The sequence below is a fragment of the Carassius carassius genome, chromosome 41, assembly GCF_963082965.1.
Source record: "Carassius carassius chromosome 41, fCarCar2.1, whole genome shotgun sequence".
Classification (NCBI taxonomy): domain Eukaryota; kingdom Metazoa; phylum Chordata; class Actinopteri; order Cypriniformes; family Cyprinidae; genus Carassius; species Carassius carassius.
Window position 1 is genome coordinate 12,401,445 of NC_081795.1, and position 12,406 is coordinate 12,413,850.

A 12,406-nucleotide genomic window follows, 5' to 3' on the forward strand; every position below is an offset into this window, starting at 1 on the left:
TAGAATGATTTCTTAAGGATCATGTCACACTGAAGACTGGAGTAATGGCTGCTGACAATTCAGCTATGCATCACAGAAATAAATACATTTTTTTAAAAACCAAAACAGAAAACAGTTATTTTTAAATAATTAATAATATTTAAATTGTTTATAATAATATAACCATATAACTGTTTTAACTGTATTTTAATCAAATAAATGCAGCCTTGTTGAGCATAAGAGACTTATAAAAGCATAAAAAAGGGGCCAAGCAGAACAGAGGCAGAAGGAGGAGCAAGCATGGCAGTGGGGATCAGACTTACCGCAACAATGAGTAATTAAAGACATTAAGATGATTTTTGTCAAAATGGCAAAAAAAAATATTCACAAAAACTTTCAATTGTTATATGATTTATCATGGTTTATCACTTTTGACCAAATAGGTGGCGCTGTTAGTAAATTGTCGTTGTGTGGTCAGTGTGAGGTGACATTGGCACACAAAGTTTGCTGTCAATATGTCAAAGCTTTGCAAAGATAAGCCTCAGATGCAGTTTGGCACCATGCCATCAATTGTGTTGATCCGGTAAATGAAAATTATTGTACCTATTGACACAAAATCCCACATTTTTTGCTGGCATGGTCAGAAGATGATATGAATCAAATTTGGTGAAAATTGGACCAGCGGCATAGGAGGAGATTGAAAAAGTAGGTTTGAAAGGTAAATAAATCATCAAGTTCAGCTAATTATGATATAATTAATTGGTATCGATGTTCTCTGCATAATCCAAGGAATATAACAAGACCACATGACAAGAAGCAGAACTGTTAATAAGCTATCAGCATTTTATGTTATTTTTTCATAATGACTGGTTAATGGTTTAATAGTAATGGTTTATCACTTTGGACAAATAGGTGACATTGTTACCAAATTGACATGGTGAGGTCAGAGTGAGGTGACAATGGCACACAGAAAGTTTGATGTCAATATGTGAAAGCTTTGCAGAGATAGAGCTTCAGATGCAGTTTGGTATCCTTCCAGCAAATTCGTTGATGTGGTAAACAAAAACCTATTTTGTATATTGACATATAATCCATGACTTTTTGCTGGCATGGTATGAAGATGATCAGAGTCAAATTTGGTCTAGGCCAATGGTCTAGTAGGAGTTTGAAAGAGTATGTTTTCAAGGAAAGTCAAAATCATAGACAGAAAGTTGTTCGATTATAGCATAATTGGTATTGATGTTCTCAGTATGATCCAAGGAATCTATCAAGACCAAAACTAATCAACAGCTATTAGTATTTTGTGAAATTTCATTAGAATTTTTGACCATAAGGTGGCACTGCCACAAAACTTTTTGAGTATCTTCAAGGAATGGTGCTGAAGACACATACAGAGTTTTGTAATGATACACCAATGCCTTCATAAAATACATACCTAAATTGGCCAATATGGGACAATTGGATATTGTTCGACTTGATATATTGCTCTAAATCTAAACCAGTCTTGTGATTTTGGCCTATCCGTTCAGAAGTAATAAGCAAAAATAGCAATTTTCCATATCTCCTGACCACAAGGTAGCGCCTTGACGAAACTGTGCAGGTACCGCTAATTAATGTTTATTATAACACACACCAAGTTTGGTTTTAATATGCTAAAGCATTGTGGGGAGACAGCCTCACATCCGTTTTGGCATGCTCTTAGACAAATTCGTTCACTCGTTATTTGAGAACGGTTTGACTAATCAACTTGAATTCCATAACTTTTTGCCTGCATGGTCTGAAGATGACCTGAACCAATTTTGGTGAAAATCCCACAAAGCACCTAGTTTGAGTTCGAAAAAGTATGTTTTTCGAATAATTAAAAATTACGAGAAATCTTGACCCTTAGAAATTAAAATTTTGTTATGCATTTGACTCTGCATAAGCCAAGGAATCAGAGGAAAAAATATTTTGCTTCTAAACTTTACAATTCAAAAGTTATTGGCACAAACATGAGTGCAAATTTGAACTGTTGGTGGTGCTAGAGACTCCAAACTTGCTGAGGTTAATGTTGAGACTGTCCTCTATCTGTGTGCCAAATTTTATAACTTTGCCACAAGCAGTTCTATGGGCTGCCATAGACTCCCAGAGCTGAAAAAGAATAATACTAATAGGAACACCAATGATAACAAGAATTATTATTAATAAAAAATTCTTATACATACTGTATATGTTTATTTGATGTATAATACTACGGTATTATAATTTATTTTCTAATGTGGGAGGAAAAATTCTACTTCTTGACTTTATGTTTGACAGGCATGTGTTTGAAAAACTCTAGCATTTGAGAGTATCACACTTAAATTCTCTCACCAAGGAAGTCAGGATGTAGGTGTAGTACACTGACAGCATCCCCAACTCTGAGGCCTGGAAGATAAAAGATGAAGAGAGAGGTACATTAAACACTTTTGACAACGCTAGGCTAATTTAAACAGCTACCAAGCCCAAATCTGTGCATGGCATTGCCGCCATTTAGAAGCAAAAGGCAAGGTTCACTGCTTTGCAAAACCTGTTCAGAGTTGGATGAAAGCTAACAAAAGTAAGACAATATTCCTGTTCTGTCATTGCCATTCTATTTATCAATTATTCACTGTCTCCAAGGAAACAGCAGCAAATATAATATGTCAATCAAATGTCAGGGGTGAAAACACTTTCAATAATTATTTCTATGGAAATGGAGAGAAAACTGTGTAAAAGGGACAGTTTAGAGTAGAATAAAATCGTGAGAGGGAAACTGGCTGGGGGTGTTTGTCTTCTTTCTAGCAGAGTAAAATGTTAAATAATTAATTAAAAACAAATTGATCAGGAACAACCTGCAGTGAAATATAACCACATTTCCTAGAACAAAAAGAACACTGAATTAACTTGGTATAGGTTATATGTTTCTCAAATAATCTCTCCAAAACTGCTCTTGCAGATATTTTCATTAACCTTGCAGCCATGATCAATAATCTCAACCCATACAGTGCATACAGAGACTTATTTTTAGCTATTGGGCAATTCAGAATAGGATAGGAGTCAAAATGGTTGACTAAACAATTTTTGGCAAATTATGTATTCTGACTTCATCGTTATTATTACTACTACTAGACATGATGGACGTCTTTGACAGATGAGACACATTTTGCACAATTTTGAGTGTTAAAAGTAGTTAAACGTCATTATACAATACCATTAAAAATTTGGGGTCAGTAAGATTAATTTCTTTGTAAGAATGAAATAAATACTTTTATTCAACAAGGAAGCATTTAATTGATCAAAGGTGACAGTAAATAGATTTATGATGTTATAAAAGATTTTTATATAAATTAAAAGTTGTTCTTTTGAACGTTATATTCATAAAGAATCCAAAAAAATGTATCACTGTTCTCATAAAAAAATATTAATGAGCACAACTGTTTTCGCATCAGCAGATTTCTGAAGGATGATGTGACACTGAAGGCTGGGGTAATGCTGCTGAAAATTCAGCTTTACCATCACAGGAATAAATTATTGTAAAATATATCAAAATAGAAAACGTCTCTAGGTTACGTATGTAACCCTAGTTCCTCAAGGGAACGAGACGCTGCGTCAAAACGCTTTGGGGAAAGCGTTTAGCGTGAGCGACTCTGAATATCATATCTAATCTGTCCTATAGAAGATCGTGACGTCACGGGCGGGGTGACGTAAGCGACCAGGAAGCTATAAAGGCACGAGCCGCGCAGCTGGCTTCAGCTTCGAGTACCAGCAAGCGCCGGCAGGGGTGCTGGGGATATGGCCTCGAGACGCAGCGTCTCTTCCCTCGAGGAACTAGGGTTACATACGTAACCTAGAGTCGTTCCTCTTCAGGAACTCGAGCTGCGTTGAAACGCTTTGGGGAACGAGTACCAACGCTGCCAGACTACCAAACCCCTGCCTAGTGTGTATCCGAAGAGCACAACTTAGGACGAGAGGACTGAAGTTTCCACCTCAGGGCATACAGTTTCCTCATTGAAGGAGCTCTGGATTGGAGGAGGGTCTCAACAACCTGGGAGCTCCTTGTCTTGATTCTTCCACATGTCTAAGGCACGGAGGCAGTACCGCGTGACCTTGATAGTGCTAAGTGATTTCCCCTCGGGGAAAATCCCTTGGTCTTGAGCCACCACTGAAGGGGTCACATGTACAGCAGGCCAAGAGGTATCACGTTGGACGCAGCTGCCATCAGACCCAACAATCTTTGAAATTGTTTGACAGTGAGTGGCAGGTCTTCTCTGACTCTCTCGACTGATATGAGGATCAACTCGATACGAGCAGGGGACAATCGTGCCTGCATCACGGTTGAATCCCATACTACGCCTAGATAGGTGGTTCTCTGAACCGGAGAAAGTACACTCTTCTTGGCATTCAGTTTCAAACCCAGCTCCCCCATATGTGCGAGAACGACATCTCGATGCCTAGCCGCAACCTGCTCTGACTGAGCTAAAATCAACCAATCATCGATATAGTTGAGAATGTGGATGCCCTGCATGCGCAGGGGAACCAGAGCTGCGTCTACACATTTCGTGAACGTGCGGGGTGAGAGTGCAAGGCCGAAGGGAAGTACTTGATATTGGGAGGCTTCGCCCCCGAAAGCGAATCTCAGAAACTTCCTGTGTTGTGGAAGGATGGATATGTGGAAGTATGCATCTTTGAGATCTATTGTGAAAAACCAGTCCTCGGACCTGATCTGAGCTACAACATTCTTGATGGTGAGCATTTTGAACTTCAATCTCATAACTGAACGATTTAAGACCCTCAAGTCTATTATCGGACGCAACCCCCCCATCCTTCTTTGGAACTATGAAATACCAGCTGCAGAACCCAGACTCCCTGTCTTGAGGAGGGACCACCTTGATGGCCTCCTTCTATAATAGGGTTTTCACTTCCTGTTCCATAACCAGACCCTTCCTGGGGCCGACTATCGTCGGAATGACCCCGTTGAATCTCGGCGGTGCAGAGTCGAACTGAAAACAGTAGCCTTTATCTGCCATTGAGATACATTTGGCAGTAGTTTCCATGCTGCTAAATAATCTACTAAGGGAATCAGTCTCTCGAGACTGACATCTGGTGTAAGATGCCACGAAGGGGCGGTGAGCATCTCAGCTCCGCTACGCACGCAGGCAGAAAATACTGAGAACATTACTCGCTGGAGGCCGCTCGCGAGACGGGCACCATGTAATGCGGTGTATGCCGCTCTACCCCAGTAGGGGCCACCCTCTGCAGTCGTGACCGAAATGTGTCAGGACTTCTTAACCGAGGGCCTCCCAGCCTGAAGTACGGCCCTCAGATCCGCCTTAGGCTGGGAAAACCCTGGTTCTGACGATAGACTGAGAGGGCTGGTCCCACCCAGCAGCCCCTCCAGTATATATAATTTCTCAGAGTGAGATAAATGTCATTATATTCCTCAGAATTTAATGCAAACAAACAATCAGACGAATAAACACGGTCTGCCTTGTTGGTATAATTCATATCTAACTTCTCAGTCAGATGGATACTGAATTTAATTCCTCAGAATTAATGCAGTTAACCAATCAGACGAGTAAAGACGGTCTGGTTTTGGTAAGATTCACATCAAAACTGAAAATGATGTAATACACGCGTTGCCTCGACAACACGTGAGCCGCTTAGTCACACAAACAATATTAATCTCCTCGGAGATAAGCAGCTGCAGCTGCGAGTTCACAGAGGGGGAAGGAACCGTTACGCGTGCTTCCGAACCTCGAGAATGAACTCTAAATCTAGGGAATACGGGTGGGGAGGGGAATTCGGTGGGGAATTCGCCCCGTTCTTAGATATGCAAGAAGCACAGACAGCCCCCTTATTTTTTCCAGAGAGCTGACTGCGTGAGCTGCACTCCTCATTAATGCTGCTCGTTATGCAGGCATAATATGCTTGTGAAACTGATGCTTGTGTAACTGTTTGTCTGTGCAACTGATGTTTATGTAGCTTATGTTTGTGCAACTGCGAGCTCATCGACGCCCTCCGTTTCAATCTCCTCGGAGAAAAAAAGGCGGTGCATCACGGACGTCACTCGGGGGGAAGGACCACAACACTCGGGCTTCCGAACCCGGAGATCGGGCAGATCTGGTGGGTGAGGTAGGAGATAGGGACGCGCCCGTCTCCATACCCTCCAGCAGATCTTATCTGTGAACCCAGTGAGTGCAGGCACCGCTCCGCCTCAACGAAAGCGGGACCAACACCGCGAGGAACGCTGGCGAAGACTCCCCCTCGAGAGAGTCCTCCGGGATCGAAGCGTCCACACTGGCTTGTACCAGTGCAGGCAGTCGGCTCCCTCAAGAGCCGAAACAGCGTGCCTCCATCCCAGGCAGACCGCGCACAGACCGTGTATTCCACTCGTGATGAACACACAATCTGAAACGCGATCTGGATTCGCCTTTCAGATGTCTCATCTTAGCTTTGCTCTTTGACTATTGCTTACTCTTTGAGGAGCTAATAGTGACAAACAACAATAAATAAGACTGACAAGACAGAATGACATGCACACACAGAGCGCTTGCTGAAATACGCGAAGCTGAAGCCAGCTGCTCGGCTCGTGCCTTTATAGCTTCCTGGTCGCTTACGTCACCCCGCCCGTGACGTCACGCTCTTCTATAAAACAGATTAGATATGATATTCAGAGTCGCTCTCTCTAAACGTGTGCCCCAAAGCGTTTCGACGCAGCTCGAGTTCCTGAAGAGGAACAGTTTAAATTACAATAATATTTTACATTATTACCATTTTTTATGTAATTATAACAAATAAATGCAACCATGGTGACCATAAAAATATTACTAAAAAAATATTACCAACTCCAAACTATTGAAAAGTAGTGTCTGTTGCTTCCTTAAGAAGGATTAATTGACTAGTTTCAGGCAACCCACTAAACAGTTTTTTTTTAGACTTTGAAATTAAACATTTTTCTCATCTCTTCTTCAAAATGTGTCCTCTACACTTTTTGTTTGAACATTAATTAATGGTACAGCCCCTAAGTTATGTTCTTTCCGACCTGTGTGACATATACAACATAAGTGCCAGAGCATAATTTGTAGATGCCGCATATCTGCTGACGGTGGCGGAAGTACCATGTCTGAACTTCCCAAACTTCCAGCTTTGTTCCTATACATTTTAGAGCATAAGTCATGCTAACACAGCACTCCTGGACACCTGTTCTCTTGTGGTTGCATCACGGTTCAAAGCAGCATCTGCATTAACACCACCCAGCCTAGCGTCCCGTAATGCCCATCTGCATTTCATTTGACCAGTGTTAAAAGAGAGCGAGAGAGGGAGAAAATGGACCACAGGAACAAAGAGTTTTTTCAGGTTATGATAATTTTGTCCTTGCGTTAAGTATTTTATAATGAAAGATTTTCCCTGTAATTGCCCATGTAATTGAATCCTGTAACTCAAGCTGGTGTGAGAGCTGTGCTGTGAACACTGGCAAACAGATCTAGCATGCTTGCCCAATACTCACACCTCACAACCTGAATGAAAGCCAACTTTCCACAGCTCTGCTGCATACTCGCTCCATATAGATCCAGAGAGATCGAGAGGAACAGAGAGACATGAAGGGAAGATATGAGTGGATGAAACAGAAACTGTGAGACAAGAAGAGAGAGAGATGGGTTGAAGAGGATATGAGAAACATAGTACGGGTGACAAACTGACAAGGAACATACTGTGAACCATGCAACCTATCATCATAACAGTGGCGGTACTTGTCCCTGTGTCTCCATAGAAACAAGAAAAGCCAAAGATAGACTTATGATGGTCATCAGACACTTTGATTAAAGAGCAATGGAGTGAACTAGGGAGGAAAAATGGAGGAGAACCACTGGCTGAAATGTCTGAAAGGCACAAGATATCATGAAGTGACCAGAGAAGAGTTGAGATGAGAAGACAGAAAATGAGTCAAAATGAGATGAGTTTTGAGTGTTTTTTTTTTTTTTTGGTATTACATTTTTTATCCAAAGCGACTTACAAATGAGAACAATGGAAGTAATCAAAATCAACAAGAGAGCAATGATATGCAATTACTGTAACAAGTCTCGGTTAGCTTAACACAGTACACGTAACAAGGTTTTTATTTATTTATTATATAATATCTTAAAAGAAACAGATAAACTAGAAAAAGAATAGAACAGCTGTCAATTCACACAACAAACTTAAACCCATTGCGAAACCTTGTGGGGAAGTCTTTCTTTGACACAAACTTCCCACTCTGTTTTTTAAATTTACAGAACAACAGTAAATGTGACTGCACTGTAAAAGCCAATAGGGGTCATTAACACATAATGGATTTTTGTATTTAAAAAAGTGACACGTTAGGCAGTGGCGTGAAAAAAAGATCTAGAGATGTGTTTGTTTTAAAGTGAACTTATTTTAACTTCAGTTCTGCATTTTTAGAACGGTATGTCACAAGACTGTCTGTCCATTTTCTCTCCATTGATCACCTTCACTCTCTTTTCACCAGTTCCTGTAATCAGCCTCTCCTGCAGAGCCATTAATTTCTCTTTCCTGAAAATAATGATTCATACTTAATTATGGCTCATACTTATGCTGCAGAGGTGTATGTGTGCTCAGTCAGTCATCTATAGTGAATTATTCAGTCATGGTGGATTCATGTATGCTCATATTCATTTGCATTGAATGTGCCAGAAAGAGAGATTTATTTACTACAGCTCTTAAGCATCAATCTTACAAATGAGGACCAACAGGCTCTGACTGAATTCAAGGGTGGGAAGAATATCTCACATTTTCCTCTTACACTTAAATGACACATGAACAAAAGGTCATGAGAGTAATGCTACACTGTGAATCTGGTGGAACATTCAATTCTTCAATCTTTATGAGCAATTGTTATTTTTATTATGAAGCTCAAGGTCATGGTCACTGGCATCCACAGAGCAAATAACAGCATACTATTTTCATCTTATAATAATAATTTAACATAACATAATAATGGCCTTTTTACTCGTATATTTCTGTAAACTTTTCAAACCCTGGATGGATCCCATGAAAGCTTCCACCACAGAAAAAAATAAAATAAATAAAAAAGGCAATTATGACTCACAATTATGATTCACAATTCTGCCTAAACCTTTAAAAGGAAGATTACACCCCCCAAATTTTTTTTTTTTTTTTTTTTTTTTTAGAATTCTTACAATTGTTTATTTTTTTTGACAACAACAAAAAAAAGTTCCATCCTATGGAAGCTTATTTCTACCACACACGCACACACACACACACACACATATATATATATATATATATATATATATAAATTAAGGTAACTGAGAATATATATTCAGTTGTTACTCACTGGAAAAGAAAAATAAATAATAATAATAATACAAAACTAATTTACTTACACAAATTTGGATTAAATTAATTGAATGCTTTTCATTTAATTAATTGATCTTGTTTCATGGGTATTTAGACAAAAATAATGCTTTTGCATAACAGGCTGACTGTCAAGCTGAGACGTACCCTTTCCAAAATAACGTGAGACATGGTGGCATTGGCATCCACTATGATGGTGGCAGTCTTGTCATCACGGATCTCCTTGAGAAGGGGGGTGGGATCTTGGCTATCATCCAGCATGCGAACAGAAAGGGTTTCCTTGGAGATGAGAAACTGTCGCAGTAACACCTCCAGGTTTAATAGGCCTGTTGAAAAGGGGCACACACAAAACACTTCAGCGTCCTGACTTATGTCACCTTTGCTCTCAACAAGAAATACATCCTCACTCTCTTTTCACAGCAATCATGATACTATGGGATCGTCCCTTTTTAGGGACTAGAGTCGATTTTCTGTGGGTGTGAATACAATGCTATTAAATTGATCTGACAATTTTGAGGTAAATTATCTGCCAGTATTTTTAAAAATTGAATTTAACGTATATAACAAAGCTTTTTTTGCTGTTCTGTATGTCCTCAACTAATTTAATTAGCAAAATCATAATCACCCAAGTGTTTAATCTCGGTTCCTTTGGCAGTTATGAGGCCCAGGAGAATACAGGACTTGCGAATTGCACAACACTGTATCACAACAGAACGTGACATTGGTTTATTATGATCTGACGCTTTAAATCTGAAAAGCTTTAACTGCTGACTTCACACATAAAGTGGCCGATGCCATTGCTCACAGCTGTCATCTCAATTCCCTGCCGAGTTACTCAGCGTATATTTAATTAACCATAAGAATTCAGTTTCTGAGTCTTTCGCCCATTGCACATCACATGCAATTTCACATTTAGTGCACTACATTAAACACAGTGCTATAGCATTGCTACCTAACACATGCACTGACTGCACTTATCAAGTTGGACAGGAACTTGTGAGAATAGGAAAACACTGAGATTTTATATCAGCTCTACAAAAATTGCTCAGACTTCGAATCAGGGAGGATTGGCTAACAGGGCAAAATGTAAGGATACATGGAAGGTAAATGAGAAGATGAAAGCGTATAGGGTTAAGTTAGTATTGTGGGTAAGGTGTTAAAGAGAAGCTTCTAGCACTGGCAAGAGAAAAGCACAAAGCCGCTTCCCACACAGAGACTGTGATAAAGGCTTAGTCTCCATTCACTCTGAGCAGCCAGTCATTTCCTCAGCTATGACTTTCCATTGGGCTTTTACAAAGCGCCAAGTTCAACAAAGCTCCAAGTTCATTTATCTTCAAAGCACACACACAAAATGGACATATGCTACAGCTGAAAATACACACATGCTTAAAAGCTCAGCGGACCACAGTGCAAACAATACACTCATAAACAATTCCTCAGATCTGATTGTAATGTAACTTATCACTTTGAAAAGTTTTTGAAGAGTCACAATTCATTATGTTGCTGTCTGGTCATTTAAAAAAATAATAATAAACAAGTTAAAGAGGTAGGTACATCTTTTATCAGTTCATGCTAAAAAGAGTTTCAGTCAGATCTCATCCTGACCGGGGCCAGAAAACAGTTCTTTTCCTCTTTTCTTCTCATTAGAGAGAAAGAAAGGAAAGTTGAAGGGGTGTGAGAATGAAAAAATGAAAAGCTTTTGTCTTTCTCCTTTAACAACACATGTCAGAATCCCATTACGCTCCTTATCACTTTAAATTAATGTCTTCCAGCACAAAGGAGAGAACTTCAGAAATAAACACAGCCAGACAAAAGAGAGTTTCCAATGTCCTGCTTCATATCAAGTGCCCTTTTCTAGAAAAGCAATATTTTCTCTTTGACTTCCGTGACTCTGACTTTTCAGGCGCTTTTTGTTTGATTTTATAGTCCCATCCTTATTTTATCTACACATTTATCATATTCTTCTTGAAGAGGCAGGAGAATTAGATCATCCCAATTTAACCACGTTTTGGGTTCTCGTCTCTCTGTGGGATGCAGGCTGACTTCTCTCACTTAATCATCTTTAATTATAGATCACTTCAAAGCAGTGAGAAGAATGTCGGGCAAACAAGTAGTACAATATTTTTGTTCCTAGTGGAGAGGCGCTGACAGGTGGGAAACCTCTTTGAAGTGTGTGTATATGATTCACTGTGTTCAATCTGGGCACCAAAGATCAGTTTCTTTCAATTTAATACATGAGCTCCTTTAGTTCAAGAGGACACACTTGAAAAAGATTGTAGCGCTCACCTGTCTGACCTCATTCAGAATAATTTGGGTAATACCTTACGAACACAGGTTCTTGGTGATTTTCCGGGTCTCCTGACTGGATAGTACAGGTCAGCTAATTTTGTTCAATAATGAGACCTTATTCACCTCACTACACGGTGCAGACCCGTGCAGCCAAATGAAGCCTAGTGCATCATCCAATGGAGGTTTATACAACCACCTAAACCATAAATGACAAAGTGACATTCAACTTGTATTTGATTCCTGTGTGGCTTTGTTCCAGACCTTTTTTTCCCCGTTGCTTCGCCACTATCCTGTCAAATTAAGGCAATTTTAGCCTATTTAATTTCCATTAATGCATTTGGCAGACTGACATTGCATTCAAGCTATACTCTAGCTATATTCTAAGCCATTTTAAAGAAAATGTACAGAAAGGTTTTAAAAGAGGGTTATACCGACAAATTAAGCTCAGAATGCTAATTAAATCACACACATATCATGCTAGACATGTCAAAATGAAAATATGTATTTAATATAAAATGATCACAGTCGGTTGCTTATAGATAAACTCTTATGTTCAATGGCCTCCAGGTTGTATAAGTTAGTCGAACAAATATCTGTCCTTATATGGTCTCATCTCAGTGTCATCTGTGAAGTATTCATGAGTGGGCTATGCTCTATTAAGCTGTCAGCGAGCTAAGTGATTAATGAGAGCTGTACAACCTGTGAGACTGAGCGTGAGAGAAAAAGAAACAGTAACGGAAGGCGACAAGCAAACACAGAGGCG

The 12,406-nt window shown here is 39.6% G+C and overlaps 1 protein-coding gene across 1 annotated transcript in view; it reads right to left on the reverse strand.

Moving 5' to 3' along the window:
* The window catches only part of LOC132122760 (glutamate receptor ionotropic, kainate 4-like), a 351,304-nt gene that overhangs the window by 93,644 nt on the left and 245,254 nt on the right, over positions 1-12,406 (reverse strand). The window contains exons 7-8 of the mRNA XM_059533136.1: positions 9,502-9,680; positions 2,332-2,385 (exon numbers count right to left, since the gene is read on the reverse strand). Coding sequence (XP_059389119.1) covers positions 2,332-2,385; positions 9,502-9,680 — 233 coding nt within the window. The remainder of the gene's footprint in view (positions 1-2,331; positions 2,386-9,501; positions 9,681-12,406) is intronic.